Source organism: Pseudochaenichthys georgianus, unplaced genomic scaffold (assembly GCF_902827115.2).
Source record: "Pseudochaenichthys georgianus unplaced genomic scaffold, fPseGeo1.2 scaffold_335_arrow_ctg1, whole genome shotgun sequence".
Taxonomy (NCBI): domain Eukaryota; kingdom Metazoa; phylum Chordata; class Actinopteri; order Perciformes; family Channichthyidae; genus Pseudochaenichthys; species Pseudochaenichthys georgianus.
The window spans coordinates 194,066-213,197 of record NW_027262959.1 but is presented as its reverse complement, the minus strand read 5'-3'; the positions used below and the strand labels follow the sequence as shown (position 1 = coordinate 213,197).

Genomic DNA, 19,132 nt, shown 5'->3' with positions numbered 1-19,132 from the left:
ACATCCTCCCTCAGGACAAGCGAGGCTCCCCCGACTTCCTCATCAAGCTCCCCCCGGAGCTGCTCAGGAGCCCCCACAGCGCCCCCCTGTGTTGCGTCACGATGGGGCTCCCCACGCCGTTTGTCCTTTGGCTTTACAAGCGGTTGAGTGTTGAGGACTCTGTGTGTTTCTCTGTGAAACACGACGGCCCCCTGTGCCGCGTGAATGTTAACACTGTGGGACCCGCTTTGAAACAGACGAAAGGTTGGCATCTGCATGCTTCTGGTCCTTCTGCTCTCGGCCTCTCTGGCCCTCACACTGCTCTCCCACACAGCCAGCAGGGACGCTTCACTCGGGGCCGAGGCTCTTTGGGGCCCGCTTTACTGACTTCATAAGAGCCAGGGCCACTACCCTGAGGTGCTGCTGCACCCTTAGGGTCCAGGGGAGCATGCAGGAACTGTAGTCCACTAGGCAAAGGGAGTGTGTGGATGCACGGGCTGTCACTGATTCTAACAGACACCGTATGAGACGTCCGGTTTGAGAGTGATGCTAACGTGTGCCCGTCTGTGTCCCTACAGTCACTGCAGAGGACCAGAAGCCTGCAGCTCAGGTCCGCGACCATTCCAAAGGTAAATATCCTCCGCGTCGTAAACTGTTTCTAATGTCCCAGCTAAGGAGGATGTACTTTGTTATGACTGTTTCTTCAGGTTGCCGGGTATTCAAGTACATTTCATGTTTCAAAATGTTTTTCGAGTATTTGAAGTTGTTTACACAAACCATACTTCCAAAACAAGGACACAGGGAGTGTAGCCTTTGCAGACCTTTTACATGCACTAACATCTATAGAACAGACTACAGGAGAGGGAACACCACAGAAGAAGAATAATAAGGCCTCTTTCACTTTTTCTTCTTCAGGTTGCCGTGTATTCAAGTACATTTGATGTTTCAAAATCTTTTACGAGTATTTCAATTGACAACGTATCGGAGTTTTATTTACACTTGTGCAAACTATGTTTTCAGAACACAAAAGTGTGTGGAAGAGAAACTCCGTCTGGAGGAAACACATGGATGTTAGCCTTTGCAGACCATCTACACTAACACCTATGTAACTACAGGAGATCGAACACCACAGAAGAAGAATAGGGCCTCTTTAACTCAGGATCCACCTGCAGATCGTATATCAAGCTAACTGCATCTCTGTCTCCATCGGAGGCAGAGTTGTCTCTCTGTTAACCCCCAGGGGCCCCCCCACGGTTTTTCTCGAGACTGTGTCTCACGGCATCTATATATATATATATATATATCTATATATATATCTATATATCTATATAGATATATATATATATAAACATCTATATTGATTCTGACTCTTCTGCATCCCACTCACAGGTTTATCGTTACCTTTAGGACAGAGGTTATTAATGTCACCCTTCTAGAAGAGATGGTCCTTTGTTCTGGGAAGGTCCTTTCGGAGCCTGAGGCCTGAAACAGGCTCGGGCTGAACAGGTTCACGTTTACGTGTGATAGGTTATACTGTTATTGCATGTCTGACTTAACTTTTGATTGTCATTACCCAAGCCTTCTCTAGCTCGACCCTCGTGGTGGAAGAGGACACCTGGGACAGCACTGGCCTCCAGCTCCCAGATAGAACCAGAGCACTTGAACTCAAACCAGATTCCAAACGTTTCTCCAGTTCTTTGGAGAAGAAAAAAGAGAAGCCAGTTTTCCTCAGCAAGCTCTCTCCAGCCGCTGTGACCATGGGAGGAACTGCTCGGTTCACCGTCACGGTGTCCGGCTTCCCCACGCCCGTGGTGCAGTGGCTCCACAAGGGGCAGCCCATCACCAGCTCCCCCGCGCACACGCTGGTCCACGAGCGAGACGAGTACAGCTTAGTGATTAACAGGGTCCAGAGGGAGTCTGAGGGCGAGTACGTCTGCACCGTCAGCAACAGATTTGGCCAGTCCACCTGCACCTCTCACCTGCACGTTGAGGTGAAGGAGCCGGACAAGCAGGAGAGAGGAGACGGGAAGAGGTCTGCAGCAGCAGGGACCCCCCCAGAGTTCACTAAAGCCATCGAGTCCCAGCAGCGGTCGGAGGGCGGTCAGGCGTTCTTTAGGTACGCTGTGACCGGAGACCCTTCCCCCAGCGTGCAGTGGTTTAAAGGCAGCCTGCACATCCAGCCCGGCGGGTTCTGTATCATTGTGAACAACCCAGATGGATCGGGCTTCATTAACATCAAAGGAGTGAAACTAGAGCACAGCGGCGTGTACACCTGCAAGGCCTCCAACCACCATGGGGAGGCCTCGTGCTCTGCAGAGCTGCTGGTGTGCACAGCTCAGAAGACTAAAGGTCTGAAAGTCTCCATGACCGAACAGACCACAGAGTCCAGGCTGTACCAGAAGAGGACTCTGTCGGACCAGATGATCTACACCATCAGTACTGAGGACCGGCAGGTCATCCCGAGTGAGGAGGTGGGCACCCTCAGGGAGCTGGATATCTCCGCCGCCACCCTGCACCGTGAGCAGATTACCCAGCAGGCCGCGGTGCTGCAGGCGCACCACATACAGGAGAGGGTTTCTGTGGCGCCCAGCCACCCCCCTCAGGTCTCAGCTGTTCCCGTGAAACAGCTTCACACGGCCACGTTCCTCTCCTCGGTCCAGGAGAGGCAGAAGATCACCGAGCAGCACTCCGAGCGGATCCTCAGCCCAGAGACCGTAGAGCTCCAGCCGGCCAAAGAGAGGCTGACGAAGCGGATGTCGGCCACGTCCCAACAGGTCCTGCCACTCAGCTCCGTGAGGGCCGAGGCCCTGACAGACCGGGTCCCAGAGCAGGTCAGCACTTGTATTGAAGCCCGGCAGCTCGTTAGCGGGCTCCAAGTGGACACCCACCTGCCGATCCTTGATGAAAGCTCGGGCGTGACCCTCAGGCCGGAGGAGGAGAGGAGCTTCAGGGTCACAGAAGGGGTTAAGATCCTGTACTCGGCCCAGTCTGCAGGGCAGCTGCCCGTCACCGAGAGGCACTCGGAGCCGCTGGCAGCTTTAGATGCAGCCTCTCGGCCTCTGATTGAGACAGAACCATCTAAACCAGTTCTAGCACCAATGAGCGAGACCCGCTTGGCTTTATCCAAAGAGCAGGAGTTTCACATCCACAGACCGGACCAGGAGAGCCTCACCCCCCACAAAGACCTTCTCTATAGATCAGCGGTGTCTGCTGAAGAGAAGTACCAGCTGCAGGGGGAGCAGGCGGGGCGGCTTCCGGGGTTAGACTCGTCTGTGAGTCTGCAGCCTCAGCAGGAGGGAGAGAGACTCCTGAACCTGCAGGTGATCAGGGACCAGGACGTCCTGCAGTCTGAGGGCAGGTTCAGCAGTGAGAGGCCTCCGGTCGAGCAGGCTGAGGCCAGGAAGAGTCCCGCCGTGTTGCATTCAGTGACTGCAGAAGACCACAGGACGGCGGTCTGTGAGGCAAGCTCCGAGTTCTCAGCAAAGACTGCCGCGGTGTCCGTTCAGCCGAAGAAAGAGTCACCGCCAACTAAATACCTGCAGTCAGTTCACTCCCTATCAGTTCTGCCAAAGGAAGGGATCATTACGGTCTCCCAACCTGACCAGCAGGTGGCAGCACAGAAACAGGAGAAGGCTAGGAAGCATGCAGCTAGCTCAGAGCAGAGGCGGGAGATCACAGCAGATTATCACTCGGACCTGGATGTGTCGGTGACCGGGGTTCAGACCCAGCTTCGGACCGAGCCCCGGCCTCCGAACATCCTCATGGTCTCCTGCCAGCAGATGGCGCTACCCAAGGAGACGCCAATCATCACTGACGTTCAGCAGCAGCGAGCGCTGGTCCAGAAAGAGGACTGCTGGAACATCAAGCAGTCTCTGAGTGTTTCAGACACTCGCAGCCTGGAAGAGGGCCACACGGACAGCATTCAAGCTGAGGAGAAATGCACGCCTGCAATGAAGGTCGAACCGAAGATCCCCAAGAACACCGTCTTTATAGAGGAGAAGGCCATTGCTACTGAAAGCTGTGCTGTCTTAGCGGCCGCGGAGCAGGACTTCGCAGTCCAGATCCAAGAAGGCCAGTCGGTGCGACAGTCTGTGCTGCTAGAAGAGAAGCAGGTCCTTGTGGGAGAGCGGTCCAGTGAGATTCAGACGTCTGAAGCCTCGATGGTCAGCGTGCGGACGCAGCCGGAAGGCCCTCGGTTCGTCCATGAGTGTCAGGACGCTCCGACCCTCCCCAAAGAGCTCAACTTCCTCATTCAGATCCCCAAAGCGTCCAGTCTGAATATACGGCGTCAGCTCAGAGACGCTCTGCAGTCGGCGGTGGCCAGCGATCAGCCGGTGCTTCTGGCCGACGTCGTGGGCCGGTTAGAGGCGGTGCAGGTGCAGGAGGTGAAGGTCCAGAGAGAGCCCAGACGGGCCTCATCTACATATCTGATCACATCTCCAGGCGTCCCCATGGAGATCACCATGTCCTTTGAAGGGCAATACCCTCAGACGGCGGACCTCAGGTCTGAGCTGCAGGTCGCTCTGCACGCTCTGCTCTTCCAGGAGCAGCAGAGTCTCACCGCAGAGCAGCCGGGCACCATGCAAGTGGACACGCCTCAGAAGGTGCTGCTCGGCTCAGAGCCCTGCAGAGAGGTCTTATCCTCTGTGGTGGACTCCAAGGTGCTGGCAGAGAGCGCCGTTGGGTTTCCTCCCGATGTGTCCCAGTGCGCAGCCGTCAGAACAGAAGCCAGCGCTTCCTTCCGAAGCGCGACGGTTCAGAGCCGGACCGAGGTTCACGAGTCACGGCAGGTGAGCAGAAAGACGGTCCGTTCAGAGAGGACTGCCGGCGCCGCTGAGGCGAGCAGACCCGGGCCCGCGGGTCAGATCCCTGCTGAACATCGTGTGGATGTTAGTGTCCACAGAGAAACCAGAGAAGAGTACCTCTCGGAGGCCGTCATGCTCAGCGAGTCCTCCGACAGTCTGGCTGATTGTCCCGTTGTCGTTAGCTCTCTGGAAGATGTTTGCGTGGAGGAAAACGGTAAGGCCGTTTTTACTGCCACCATCAAATATGTGGCCAAAGTGAACTGGCTTTTTAACGGCAAACTGCTGGAATCTGGAAAAGAGTTCAAGTGTTCTGCAGACCAAGACACATACACACTAGCTATCCACTCAGTGGCGAAGGAGAGGCATCAGGGCGAGTTTGTCTGTGAGGCCGAGAACCAGGCCGGCAGGACGGCGACGTCTTCACGACTCACTGTGGGCTCCAGAGGTTTGATGATGGCCGTTCTTTACTATCATCAACTAACCTCACCGCTTCTAAAGCTCTGCCTGTGATCTCATGTTGTAATGAACCACTAGCTAGTGTGCGACTTCATCTTAAAAACCTGAAGGTCTCTTTGGGCGTTTGCTCAGTAAAATGATATCGGGATGTTTCAGGTTTTTAACAAACAGCACTTTGGTCCATCGCTCCACACATCACCCACATCCTTTATCCTCTCGAGGAATCACCTTGGCTCCTTTCCTTCCATCTTGCATCCGTCCTGCTTCCTGGTCCATTCCTCTCTGCATGCGTTCTCGTGTCCCAGTGTCATCACATCTTCACCCTAACCCATTTCCTCCTCCACGGTCACAGCAGGACTCCCATGTGTTGCACCTCCCATCCAGGTCCACTCATCCCACCACCAGCACCCCCTCATCGTCCATGTCTCCTCGCTGTGTGCTAACTGTGTTTCTGCTTCCCTCCACAGTGAAGCCAGTGTTCAGGCACCGGGTCGCCCCGGTGGAGACCAACACCGGCAGCATGGCCAAGTTCGAATGTGAAACTGAAGACGCTCCGAATGTGAGCTTCAAGTGGCTCAAAGACGGCCAGCCAATCAGAGGAGGAGAGAAATACAGGATTCTCAGTCGCGCCAGGACCTCCTCTCTGGAGCTGCTGAGCCCCAACAGAGAGGACAACGGGCAATACTCCTGTAGGGCGACCAATCAGCACGGCTCTGACGAATGCTCCGCCTCCCTCAAAGTGACGGGTAAGAGCAAAGCACGCTTCCTTCTTCTTCGCTGGTTTTGGGTTTCTTCCATCCTTTGCTGGTTCTGACCAGTTGGTTGAACCTGTTCTTGTTCCGCTGGAGAGCTTCTGTCACCGGCAGGCGTTGGTCCGGAACCCGGTTCAACATGTTCTCCTAATGTCTTTGTGTTCTCTAACCCTTAGAGCAATGCTCCCCCGCCTTTAGCACTAAGCCTGGGCCTCAGACAGGGTGTGCTGGACAGAGGGCTCTGATACAGTGTGAGGTCACGGGGTCTGCCCCACTGAGTGTGGTCTGGCTCAAAGACAGCCGGGCCCTGCCCAAAGCGCCGGCACACTACCACCTGTCTTGTGAACAGAATAAGCACACTCTTGAGATAACCCGGCTGGAGCCTTCAGACCGGGGGCTCTACGTGTGCCAGCTGTCCAACAGCGTCGGCTCGGCCGAGAGCGGCATGGAGCTGCGGGTGGTGGAGAGGCCCAGCTTCGTGCAGCCTCTGGGCCCGGTGGCTGCTGTGGTCGGGGCCCCTCTGCACCTGGAGGCTCAGGTGGACGAGGACACCGGGGTCACGGTGTCCTGGACAAGAGACGGTAGGAAGGTGCACCAGTCTCCGGACTGTAAGCTGTCCTTTGAGGATAAGGCCGTCACTCTTGATATCCTAAAGACCACGCTGAGAGACTGTGGGAGCTACGTGTGCACCGTGACGAACGAAGCGGGCAGCGCCTCGTGCGCCACCTCCGTGAAGGTCCAAGGTAAGCGCTGTCTAGTTGCTTTTCATGCTCACGGCAGCATTTGAAGCTGTTTCAAATCTGTCGTGCTGAGAAGTGACACCGTGTCTTCTGTCATGTCTTCTTCTTTAACGTGTCCCGTCTTCGTGGTCGTTATGTGAACGCCCTCTTCATCTGGTCCTCTCTCACCACCTGCTCTGCAGAGCCGCCGGGCTTTGTGAAGAGGCTGGAGGCGAGTTCGTCCTGGAGACAGGGCAGCACCGCCCGGCTGCAGTGCTCCGTCACAGGGTCGCCTGAGCTGCACACCTCGTGGTTCTTTGATAACAGCCAGCTGTCGGCGGGCGGCCGGTACGAGATCAGTCTGAAGGACGGGGTCACCACTCTCGAGATAAAGGACGTCACGTTGAGTGACAGCGGGAGCTTCACCTGCGAGGTGCTCAATGAGTCGGGCTGCGAGAGCTGCAGCACCAAGGTCGCAGTGAAAGGTGTGTAGCTACACAGAACCACAGCTAGGCGCATGTAGTCTGCTTCAAAGCACTTCCACAGAACCACAGCTAGGCCCACTTAGTGTGCTTCAAAGCACTTCCACAGAACCACAGCTAGGCGCATGTAGTCTGCTTCAAAGCACTTCTGACGCGTGCCTTTGGTTGAGCTCATGGATCGATCCCTGAGGCCAAACCACAACGCTTCATCTGCTCCCAAAGGAGATCCACAGAACCGTGACGTGTATAGTGTTGTTGAGATGCATCGGAGCAGACGGGGCTTTTGTAGACGGGAGATAAGTGCAAAGTAAATGTAAACCAGACAGTAGGCTGTTCCATGCTACTGCTACCACGCCCTTAGTAAATAGAGTTTCCACGTGGTACCTTAAACATAAGTAATAACTAAGTCTACACTTCACTCCGATCGGGACCAGCCGATACCACCTTGTGAACTGGACCCGTAGTGCCTTTAGTCTAACTCAGCCATCTGTCCCCTGTAGAGCCGCCCTCCTTCAGGAAGGAGCCCCCTTCCTTGGAGGCGGTCCGAGGGTCTGTAGCGGTGCTGGAGTGCGAGCTCTCCGGCTCGGCACCATTCGAAGTGTCTTGGAAGAAGAATAAGAAGCGCCTGTCGACAGATAAGAAGTACCGCATACTGTCTCAGGGCGCCCTGAGCTCTCTGGAGATCCACTCCTTCGAGAGCGCTGACGCTGGGGAGTATGAGTGTGTGGTCTCTAACGAGGTGGGGTCCGTCACCGCCAAGTCCCTGGCTAAGCAGAGAGGTTAGTGATGCAGAGAAATCAAGGACTCTTGCTATAGATGCTGTGGGCTGTTGTTAATGTCACCACTGTTGTTGCAGAGCCTCCCATGTTCTCTAAGAGGATGGAGAGTGCCACGGCGGTGCTGGGGAACACGGTGAGGCTGCAGGGGAGTCTCAAAGGCTCCGCCCCCATCACGGTGAAATGGATGAAAGACTCAGAGCTGCTCAGAGACGATGATCCAACCGTCAACATGGTCTTTGAGAACAGCGTAGCCTGCATTTCCTTCTCAGCCTGCGACATCAAGCATGGCGGCAAGTACACTTGCCTTGCTGAAAACGAGGCGGGTCAGCAGAAATGTGAAGCTGTGCTAACAATTCAAGGTTAGAGACATTTCCGAATAATCCAGAGCTGCGGGACCCTGAAGGCAGCGTCTCCTGGTCCCTGAAGGCAGCGTCTCCTGGTCCAATGGGATTTCTCCATGTGATTTTGGGTTCAAATAACTCAAAGAAACGTTTCTGATACTTCCACGTTTAGTTCAAAAGGATCATCTCCACATGTTAACGCTACTTTATGATGTCTGAAGTACAAAGCTAACGTTGGGCTATAACGGAACTGCCGGTCACATGACTTCACGTCACCGGCACTAAGCTAGAGGCGGCTAATGTTGGGCTATAAAGGAACTGCCGGTCACATGACTTCACGTCACCGGCACTAAGCTAGCGGCGGCTAACGTTGGGCTATAACGGAACTGCCGGTCACATGACTTCACGTCACCGGCACTAAGCTAGAGGCGGCTAATGTTGGGCTATAAAGGAACTGCCGGTCACATGACTTCACGTCACCGGCACTAAGCTAGAGGCGGCTAACGTTGGGCTATAACGGAACTGCCGGTCACATGACTTCACGTCACCGGCACTAAGCTAGAGGCGGCTAACGTTGGGCTATAAAGGAACTGCCGGTCACATGACTTCACGTCACCGGCACTAAGCTAGAGGCGGCTAACGTTGGGCTATAAAGGAACTGCCGGTCACATGACTTCACGTCACCGGCACTAAGCTAGAGGCGGCTAATGTTGGGCTATAAAGGAACTGCCGGTCACATGACTTCACGTCACCGGCACTAAGCTAGAGGCGGCTAATGTTGGGCTATAAAGGAACTGCCGGTCACAAGACTTCACATCACCGGCACTAAGCTAGAGGCGGCTAACGTTGGGCTATAAAGGAACTGCCGGTCACATGACTTCACGTCACCGGCACTAAGCTAGAGGCGGCTAACGTTGGGCTATAAAGGAACTGCCGGTCACATGACTTCACGTCACCGGCACTAAGCTAGAGGCGGCTAACGTTGGGCTATAAAGGAACTGCCGGTCACATGACTTCACGTCACCGGCACTAAGCTAGAGGCGGCTAACGTTGGGCTATAACGGAACTGCCGGTCACATGACTTCACGTCACCGGCACTAAGCTAGAGGCGGCTAATGTTGGGCTATAAAGGAACTGCCGGTCACATGACTTCACGTCACCGGCACTAAGCTAGAGGCGGCTAACGTTGGGCTATAAAGGAACTGCCGGTCACATGACTTCACGTCACCGGCACTAAGCTAAAGGCGGCTAACGTTGGGCTATAAAGGAACTGCCGGTCACATGACTTCACGTCACCGGCACTAAGCTAGAGGCGGCTAATGTTGGGCTATAAAGGAACTGCCGGTCACATGACTTCACGTCACCGGCACTAAGCTAGAGGCGGCTAACGTTGGGCTATAAAGGAACTGCCGGTCACATGACTTCACGTCACCGGCACTAAGCTAAAGGCGGCTAACGTTGGGCTATAAAGGAACTGCCGGTCACATGACTTCACGTCACCGGCACTAAGCTAAAGGCGGCTAACGTTGGGCTATAACGGAACTGCCGGTCACATGACTTCACGTCACCGGCACTAAGCTAGAGGAGGCTAACGTTGGGCTATAACGGAACTGCCGGTCACATGACTTCACGTCACCGGCACTAAGCTAAAGGAGGCTAACGTTGGGCTATAACGGAACTGCCGGTCACATGACTTCACGTCACCGGCACTAGGCTAAAGGAGGCTAATGTTGGGCTATAAAGGAACTGCCGGTCACATGACTTCACGTCACCGGCACTAGGCTAGAGGCGGCTAATGTTGCTTATGTGGTAGAGAACGCGTCAACATCTCTTCAGCGAGTGCTACCCACAGACCTTACTTCAGGATAAGAACCAAAAACACATGCATAAATCCATGGACCTCAGACCAGGGACCGCAGGGCGACTCCTGCAGCTCTCTCTCGAAGTGTCCTGCAGATGTAGACATTAATACACCGTCCTGTGTTATAGAGCCGGCTAGCATCCTAGAGAGAGCCGCCTCCATCAGTGTGAGCACGGGGGACTCGGCCACGCTGGAGTGCACCGTCACAGGAAGCCCAGAGCTCACGGTGAAGTGGTTCAAAGACGGCAAGGAGGTGATCAGTGGCCGCAAATACAAGATGAGCGTCAAGGAAAACACCGCCGTTCTAAAGATCCTCTCGGCAGATAAGGGAGACTCTTCGGAGTACAGGATGGAGGTCTCCAACAAAGTGGGCAGAGACGAGTGCAGCAGCTCCGTCACGGTCCTAGGTCAGTGTGCGAACCACATCGAGCTTGATTCTGAAGAGATAGAGACAGGCAATCATGTGTTTGATATACGTCCACAGATCGAGCCTTCCCCCCGTCCTTCACCAAGCCTCTGAAGAAGGTGGACGGCAGTGTTGGTACTAATGTCACCTTGGAGTGCCGACTGGCTGGCTCTCAGCCCATGGCTGTTAACTGGTTCAGAGACGAGAAGGAGATCCACAGCCATGGCAACTATAAGCTTGACTTCACTGAGATGAAAGCCTCAGTGGCGATAACGGGTCTGACACTGAGCGACGGGGGAGTGTATACCTGCCGGGCGGCTAATGGCGCCGGCCAGAAAGAGACCATGGGTACCCTGTGCATCAAAGGTCAGAGCAGTGCCGTTAACACCGGCTTAGACAGCACCCGTGAACGCCATCAGACGGTACTGAAAGGTTCTGTTTGCTCTGTTTCTTCCCAACTAACTCCAGAGCCTCCGGTCTTCACGGTGAGACCCGAGTCCCAGGACGCCTCACTGGGCTCACACGTCCTGATCAGATCAGCCTTCACAGGGTCCGCTCCTCTGGTGGTGAAATGGTTTAGAGAGGAGAAGGAGGTGTTCACTGGGGGCAAGTGCTTGATCAAGAAAGACTCCTCTTCCAGCTCTCTGGAGCTCCAGTCTGTGAAGCCCAGTGACTCGGCTAAGTACACCTGCCAGGTGTGCAACGGTGCTGGGAAGGTGGACTGCACCGCAGTCCTCTTTGTGACAGGTGCGCTGTCCGTCTCTCTTCTCTAAAGCGTTGCACTGACTGTGGTTCTCTTTACTTAACCTCTTGCTGTTCAATTACAGAAGCCCCAACGTTTAAAATGAAGCTCGAGCCTTCACAGCTGCTGAAAGCCGGACAGCCTCTGAAGCTGTCCTGCAAGGTGCAAGGCACGCCTGTTATTGCCATCAAATGGTTTAAGAATGGCTCCGAGGTCTGTGCGGACCGCAGACACAGCATGTCCTTCGAGGGCTCTGTGGCGTCCCTGCAGGTGGACAGCTGCTCCGTGCAGGACGGTGGAGAGTTTGTGTGCACGGCGTCCAGCGAGGCCGGCAGCGACCGGTGCAGCACCTCCGTCACGGTCCAAGGTTGGTTCAGATTTCAGAGTTACCCTAGAACATAGACTTAATACAGGCCTGAAGTCTGGTCCACATGTTCCTGTTCAATGCTGCAGACCCTGGCAGGCCTTCCTGTCTTCAAAGAGTCCTTTCTTCAGAGTTTCTACTCAGATCTAGTGTTTGGAAAACGCATTACCTTTGGAGCTTACCCCGGAGTCTCTGCACAGCCGAATGGACTCTGTGGACCAGACTGTCCCTAGAACCCAGACTGTCCCTAGAACCCAGACTGACCCTAGAACCAAGACTGACCCTAGAACCCGGACTGACCCTAGAACCCAGACTGACCCTAGAACCAAGACTGACCCTAGAACCAAGACTGACCCTAGAACCCAGACTGACCCTAGAACCCAGACTGACCCTAGAACCCAGACTGACCCTAGTACCCAGACTGACCCTAGAACCCAGACTGCCCCTAGAACCCAGACTGCCCCTAGAACCCAGACTGCCCCTAGAACCCAGACTGCCCCTAGAACCCAGACCGACCCTAGAACCCAGACTGACCCTAGAACCCAGACTGACCCTAGAACCCAGACTGCCCCTAGAACCCAGACTGCCCCTAGAACCCAGACTGCCCCTAGAACCCAGACTGACCCTAGAACCCAGACTGACCCTAGAACCCAGACTGCCCCTAGAACCCAGACTGCCCCTAGAACCCAGACCGACCCTAGAACCCAGACTGACCCTAGAACCCAGACTGACCCTAGAACCCACTGCTCATTCCTCTGTGCCTTTCAACTTACCATCCACCATCTTTGTGTTGTAGACCCTCCAGAGTTTGTGAGGTCTTTTGAATCAGCCGAGCTCGTACAGGGAGCCGACATTGTCTTGGAAGGACTCGTTTCAGGTTCCCCTCCATACGAAATAAACTGCTTCGTCAATGAGAAGCTGATCCGAAACGACCAAAGACACAAAGTCAGTGTTGAGAAGGACACGGTCACTCTTCACATCTCAAAGTGTGAGGTGGCTGACGCCGGCACGTACCGGTGCTCGGTTACTAACGATGTCGGAGAGACTTCATGTTCTTGCCAGATTTCCCTGAAAGGTTAGTCAACCGATAGTAACACATACCAAGGTCATGTCTTCACACGGGGCCCAACCGGGTTCGACCTATGTGCAATCCACCACAACATGTTGTCTGAAGTGCAGTATACAAGCAGCTGGATGTGCATGTGGTTCCTGTGTGTGTGTAAACCTCCTACAGGCTGACCTGTGGTCTTCTCCCACTAGAACCCCCCTCGTTTATTGAGAGACTAGAGGACATGTCCTGCATGGTGGGCTCTGAGCTCACTATGAAGTGCTTGGTGTCTGGATCACTTCCCATGACTCTCTGCTGGACCAAGGACGACATTGAGCTCTCAGAAGACGAGCACATTAAGATGTCTTTTGAAACTCAAAGAGCAGAGTTGGTCTTGAGAAATGCTCAGATATCCCACGGCGGGAAGTATGTGTGTCAGGCTCAGAACCGAGCCGGGACTCAGCGCTGTGCCACCCTGCTCATAGTCACAGGTTTGTAGGACGTTGTATTGTCTTCTCTGCTTTCATGTCCAGCTTTCTGTTTACTGTGTCGCTCGACGCCTGTCAGTGGGAGGAGCTAACTGTGTATCGCGCTTTTGAAATCCCAGAGCCAGCAAATATTTCAGAACAAGCGAGCTCCGTCAGTGTAACGCAGGGGGACCCGGCCCGGCTCGAGTGCCGGTTCTCAGGCACCAAGCCGCTCCGGTGCAGGTGGACGAAGGCGGGTCAGGAGCTGGCGTCGGGCAGGAGATTCAGGATCCAGAGCTCGGACTGCAGCTCCGTGCTGTGTGTCAGTCAGACGGAGCCCCCTCCACTCATAGTAACTCGGTCTTTCTTTGACTTTGCAGAGCCCCCGAAGTTTGCCCTGAAACTCCCCCCCACCACCTTCGTGAAGCAGTCTGAGGGATACCGTTTTGAATGCAAGGCCATCGCCTCGCGCTCCCTGAAAATGTGCTGGTATAAAAATGACCAAAAGATAACGGACGGAGACAACTACAGAACGACGTTCGTCGACTCGACTGCGTACCTGCAGTTGCAGAGCACCAGCTTTGCGGATAACGGCGTCTTCACCTGTGAGGCGCACAACGATGCCGGCAGTCTGAGCTGCAGCACCGTGCTCACTGTCCAAGGTCAGCTCTGCAGCTTCTGCCTCACGTCGATGGGGTCGCTCTAAACTGTGTGGCATGACAATAAGGAATGAACACCCCGTGATGCAGATTCTAATGTTACGTCTTCGTAAGAGTGTCTTTGGAAACCTCAGCATGATACAAACCGTTCCTGATCCAGTGTGTTTTAGGCATGTTCCCCATGTGTGGAACGACCTCCATCCAGCTTTAGGCATGTTCCCCATGTGTGGAAGGACCTCCATCCAGCTTTAGGCATGTTCCCCATGTGTGGAACGACCTCCATCCAGCTTTAGGCATGTTCCCCATGTGTGGAACGACCTCCATCCAGCTTTAGGCATGTTCCCCATGTGTGGAAGGACCTCCATCCAGCTTTAGGCATGTTCCCCATGTGTGGAACGACCTCCATCCAGCTTTAGGCATGTTTCCCATGTGTGGAAGGACCTCCATCCAGCTTTAGGCATGTTCCCCATGTGTGGAAGGACCTCCATCCAGCTTTAGGCATGTTCCCCATGTGTGGAATGACCTCCATCCAGCTTTAGGCATGTTCCCCATGTGTGGAAGGACCTCCATCCAGCTTTAGGCATGTTCCCCATGTGTGGAAGGACCTCCATCCAGCTTTAGGCATGTTCCCCATGTGTGGAACGACCTCCATCCAGCTTTAGGCATGTTCCCCATGTGTGGAACGATCTCCATCCAGCTTTAGGCATGTTCCCCATGTGTGGAAGGACCTCCATCCAGCTTTAGGCATGTTCCCCATGTGTGGAACGATCTCCATCCAGCTTTAGGCATGTTCCCCATGTGTGGAACGACCTCCATCCAGCTTTAGGCATGTTCCCCATGTGTGGAAGGACCTCCATCCAGCTTTAGGCATGTTCCCCATGTGTGGAAGGACCTCCATCCAGCTTTAGGCATGTTCCCCATGTGTGGAAGGACCTCCATCCAGCTTTAGGCATGTTCCCCATGTGTGGAAGGACCTCCATCCAGCTTTAGGCATGTTCCCCATGTGTGGAAGGACCTCCATCCAGCTTTAGGCATGTTCCCCATGTGTGGAAGGACCTCCATCCAGCTTTAGGCATGTTCCCCATGTGTGGAACGACCTCCATCCAGCTTTAGGCATGTTCCCCATGTGTGGAACGATCTCCATCCAGCTTTAGGCATGTTCCCCATGTGTGGAACGATCTCCATCCAGCTTTAGGCATGTTCCCCATGTGTGGAACGACCTCCATCCAGCTTTAGGCATGTTCCCCATGTGTGGAACGACCTCCATCCAGCTTTAGGCATGTTCCCCATGTGTGGAACGACCTCCATCCAGCTTTAGGCATGTTCCCCATGTGTGGAACGACCTCCATCCAGCTTTAGGCATGTTCCCCATGTGTGGAAGGACCTCCATCCAGCTTTAGGCATGTTCCCCATGTGTGGAAGGACCTCCATCCAGCTTTAGGCATGTTCCCCATGTGTGGAACGATCTCCATCCAGCTTTAGGCATGTTCCCCATGTGTGGAACGACCTCCATCCAGCTTTAGGCATGTTCCCCATGTGTGGAAGGACCTCCATCCAGCTTTAGGCATGTTCCCCATGTGTGGAACGACCTCCATCCAGCTTTAGGCATGTTCCCCATGTGTGGAACGACCTCCATCCAGCTTTAGGCATGTTCCCCATGTGTGGAACGACCTCCATCCAGCTTTAGGCATGTTCCCCATGTGTGGAAGGACCTCCATCCAGCTTTAGGCATGTTCCCCATGTGTGGAAGGACCTCCATCCAGCTTTAGGCATGTTCCCCATGTGTGGAAGGACCTCCATCCAGCTTTAGGCATGTTCCCCATGTGTGGAAGGACCTCCATCCAGCTTTAGGCATGTTCCCCATGTGTGGAAGGACCTCCATCCAGCTTTAGGCATGTTCCCCATGTGTGGAAGGACCTCCATCCAGCTTTAGGCATGTTCCCCATGTGTGGAAGGACCTCCATCCAGCTTTAGGCATGTTCCCCCAGATCAGTCGAGCGCTTGGCGTTCAGAAGAATGCTCGTTATGACTCGGGGAAGATGTGTTCACCAGCGCCTGAACCTGTTTTCCTCAACATGAACGTATATCTGTTGCTTTAACTCCTGGTTTCTTCACTAATGAACTTCCTGTTGACGTCTGGATTCCCCCGCATGGACTGAACATGACCCTGAACCAGTCTGCAGTGTACTAATACATCTCTGATATATCTTCCAGAGTCCCCGTCCTTTCTCAAAACCCCCAGTCCCTTTGAGGGCGTTAAAGGGAAAGAGGCCAGCCTGCACTGTGAGGTGTACGGCACTCCGCCTTTCGTGGTTCACTGGTACAAAGAGAAGCGGCCATTGAAGGAGAGCAGGAAGTACAAGATGGTGAGTGAAGGCAGCTCGGTCGCGCTCCACATTTTGAAGCTGGAGCAGGAGGACGCCGGCCTCTACGAGTGCAGAGTGTCCAACAATGTAGAAAGTGTAACCTGCCGCACTACCGTCAGCCTGAGAGGTCAGTACACCGTCAAAGGTCGTCTCCTTAGCACCTAGTCTCAGTGACTAGCTCCCTCACCTTCAATCTCTCCATCCACACTCAGAAAAACCAGCCTTTGTGAAGAAGCTGGCGGACCAGACGGTGAGCGCCGGCCATCAGCTGACTCTGAGCGCCGCGGTGAGAGGCTGCGAGGCCGTGACCGTGTCCTGGGTGCAGGACAAGGACCACATCCTCAGAGACGGGGACAACCGGAAGGTCACCTTTGAGAACAACGTGGTCACCCTTGTGGTGCCGAAAGCTGACTCCACCACCGCTGGCCAATACACGTGCCGGCTGAGCAGCGAGTCCGGCGTCGTGGAGTCCGTCTCCCAAGTGACGGTTCTAGGTTGGTACCTCCTTTAGACGTTAGTACATAGCTGCCAGGTCAGGATTTATTTAGATGAATAACTTCTTCTGTGATTTTCAGAACCCGCCGCTATCGTGGATAGCCCGGAGTCCCTGAACGTGAAGTCAGGAGAGAACGTCTCTCTGGAGGTCAGAGTGTCTGGCTCTCCGGAGCTGAACGTGAAGTGGTTCAAAGACAGCAAAGTGCTGTCTGCTGGCGCCAAGTACCAGACGTCCTTCACGAAGAAGGTGGCCGTCCTGAAGATCCGCTCTGCTGACAAAGCAGACGCCGGAGAGTACAAGCTAGAGATCACCAATAACGTTGGTAGCGCATCTTGCAAAACGAAACTCTCCGTCTCAGGTTCGTCCGGTTTCTAGATTTACATTTTGAACTTTTATCAAAAGTTAGCTCCGAATTGATTCATAACGGGTTGTTTTTCTGACGATAGATAAGTTGATTCCACCGAGCTTCATCCGGAAGCTGAGAGACACCCAGCTTGTTGTTGGCAAGCCGGGCGAGATGGACTGTAAGGTCGCTGGCTCTGCTCCTTTAACCACTTCCTGGTTCCACAACGGCCAGGAGGTCAAGAGCGGGCCGAACTACGACATTAGCTGCACCGATAACACCTGCAGACTGAGAGTCCCGACGATCTGCGTGTCCGACTCGGGCAAGTACACCTGCAAAGCTGTGAGCGCTGCCGGGGCCAGTGAGACCAGTGCCTCCATCCATGTGACAGGTCAGTAGAATCGAGGCGAGTACATTCCCCAACGTGGACGCGTTAACGATGGTGATTACATCTCTTACAACTCGTCTTCTTTATTTGAAACCCAGAACCTCCATCCTTTGTGGAAAAGCCAGAAGCCAAGGAAACGCTGCCCGGCAAAAACGTGTCTTTCTCGGCTAAAGTGAAAGGTAGCGCCCCCCTGACGGTGAAATGGTTCAGGGGAGCCAAGGAGATGCAGCATGGCCGGGGCTGCGAGGTGGCTCTGAAGGATGGGGTCGCCTCCTTGCTGCTCCAAAAGGTGGAGAAGTCCCACGCCGGAGAGTACACCTGCCAGATCATCAACGACGCGGGGAAGGAGAGCTGCCCCGTGAACCTGTTCGTGAAAGGTTTGTTAGCACTGTCTAGTTTCGCTTCTTCTTCTGAGTGAGCTTTGTGTTGCTGACCATGACGTTACCTCTCTCAGAACCGGTGCACTTCGTGAAGAAACTGAGGGACGTGTCCTCTGAGAAGGGGAAGCCTCTGTCGCTCGCGGTCACATTTGCAGGCACTCCCAGAACCAACGTGACCTGGAAGAAGGATGGGAAACTCGTCTGGGCCTCGTACCAGTACAACGTGACCACCACCGACTCCTCCTGCATCCTGGAGGTCCTGAACGCAGACCGCGTGGAGGCCACCGGGAGATACTCGTGTGAAGTAGACAACGGAGTCGGAAGTGACCGATGCGAAGCACAGATTTCAATTCTAGGTACAATTATGAAGCAGGGTTTATTCATTCAGTCATAATTCATTCCTTCATGTGTTCATAACCACCGTCTTCTGCTTCAGAACGACCGTACTTCGTTGAAAAGATGGAGCCAGTGGAAGTATGTCTGGGCGAAGCCGTTACCTTGAAATGCAGTATTTCAGGAACTCCCGACATCTCCCTAGCTTGGTTTAGAGCCGGCGGAAAGCTGCGCAAGTCTGACACCTGCTCCATGGAGTTCTCTAGAGGTGTTGCCACTTTGAAGCTGACCAAAACCACCAAGTTCGATCACGGCGAATACGTCTGCACGGCAGACAACCGGATCGGATCGGCCTCCGCCAGCTGCATCCTGACCGTGACAGGTGATGCTTGTTTACATACTTCTTCTCTTATTGAAATGAATCCTGCATGGTCTCGTTCAGAGTTAATCGATGCTCTCAGTTTTCCTACCTTATATATGATGATGTTTTCTCTGTTGGGTAAATACACATCTCGTTGAGTCGTTCTCTGACTGTTGGTCCACGTGACCCATAAAGCATAATCAGCCTTTAAGTAAAAGCATGGCAGCACACCCACTGGCACCTGTCTAACACACGCCTTGCTTCTCTCAGAACCGGTGCGCTTTGTGAAGAAGCTGGAAGACACTACTTTCATAGTTGGTAAGCCTCTGACTCTGGCGTGCACGTACGCCGGCAGCCAGAGGGTCTACGTCACCTGGAAGAAGGACAGCAAGATGATCTGGGCGTCTTATCAGTATAACGTGAGGACGACTGATTCAGTTTGCTTCCTGGACGTGCTCAACAGCGACCGCCCAGAGGCCGCTGGGACTTACACTTGCGAAGTGTCCAACAAAGCGGGAACAGACGTCTGCCACGCTCGTGTCACCCTAGGTAAAGTCACAACGCTTAACACACCTCCTGCTTTCTCCATTAACTGTGTCCGCCTG

The 19,132-nt window shown here is 54.2% G+C and overlaps 1 protein-coding gene across 1 annotated transcript in view; it reads left to right on the top strand.

The window, feature by feature from the left end:
* Positions 1 to 19,132, top strand: part of LOC117442195 (titin-like) — a 193,814-nt gene that overhangs the window by 56,259 nt on the left and 118,423 nt on the right. Inside the window, 22 exon segments of the mRNA XM_071202368.1 lie at positions 558 to 608; positions 1,558 to 5,229; positions 5,708 to 5,986; positions 6,169 to 6,735; positions 6,915 to 7,196; positions 7,694 to 7,972; positions 8,050 to 8,331; positions 10,303 to 10,581; positions 10,659 to 10,946; positions 11,049 to 11,327; positions 11,408 to 11,689; positions 12,483 to 12,761; positions 12,947 to 13,225; positions 13,582 to 13,863; positions 16,075 to 16,353; positions 16,439 to 16,720; positions 16,802 to 17,080; positions 17,169 to 17,456; positions 17,552 to 17,830; positions 17,908 to 18,189; positions 18,270 to 18,548; positions 18,798 to 19,076. Coding sequence (XP_071058469.1) covers positions 558 to 608; positions 1,558 to 5,229; positions 5,708 to 5,986; positions 6,169 to 6,735; positions 6,915 to 7,196; positions 7,694 to 7,972; positions 8,050 to 8,331; positions 10,303 to 10,581; positions 10,659 to 10,946; positions 11,049 to 11,327; positions 11,408 to 11,689; positions 12,483 to 12,761; positions 12,947 to 13,225; positions 13,582 to 13,863; positions 16,075 to 16,353; positions 16,439 to 16,720; positions 16,802 to 17,080; positions 17,169 to 17,456; positions 17,552 to 17,830; positions 17,908 to 18,189; positions 18,270 to 18,548; positions 18,798 to 19,076 — 9,627 coding nt within the window.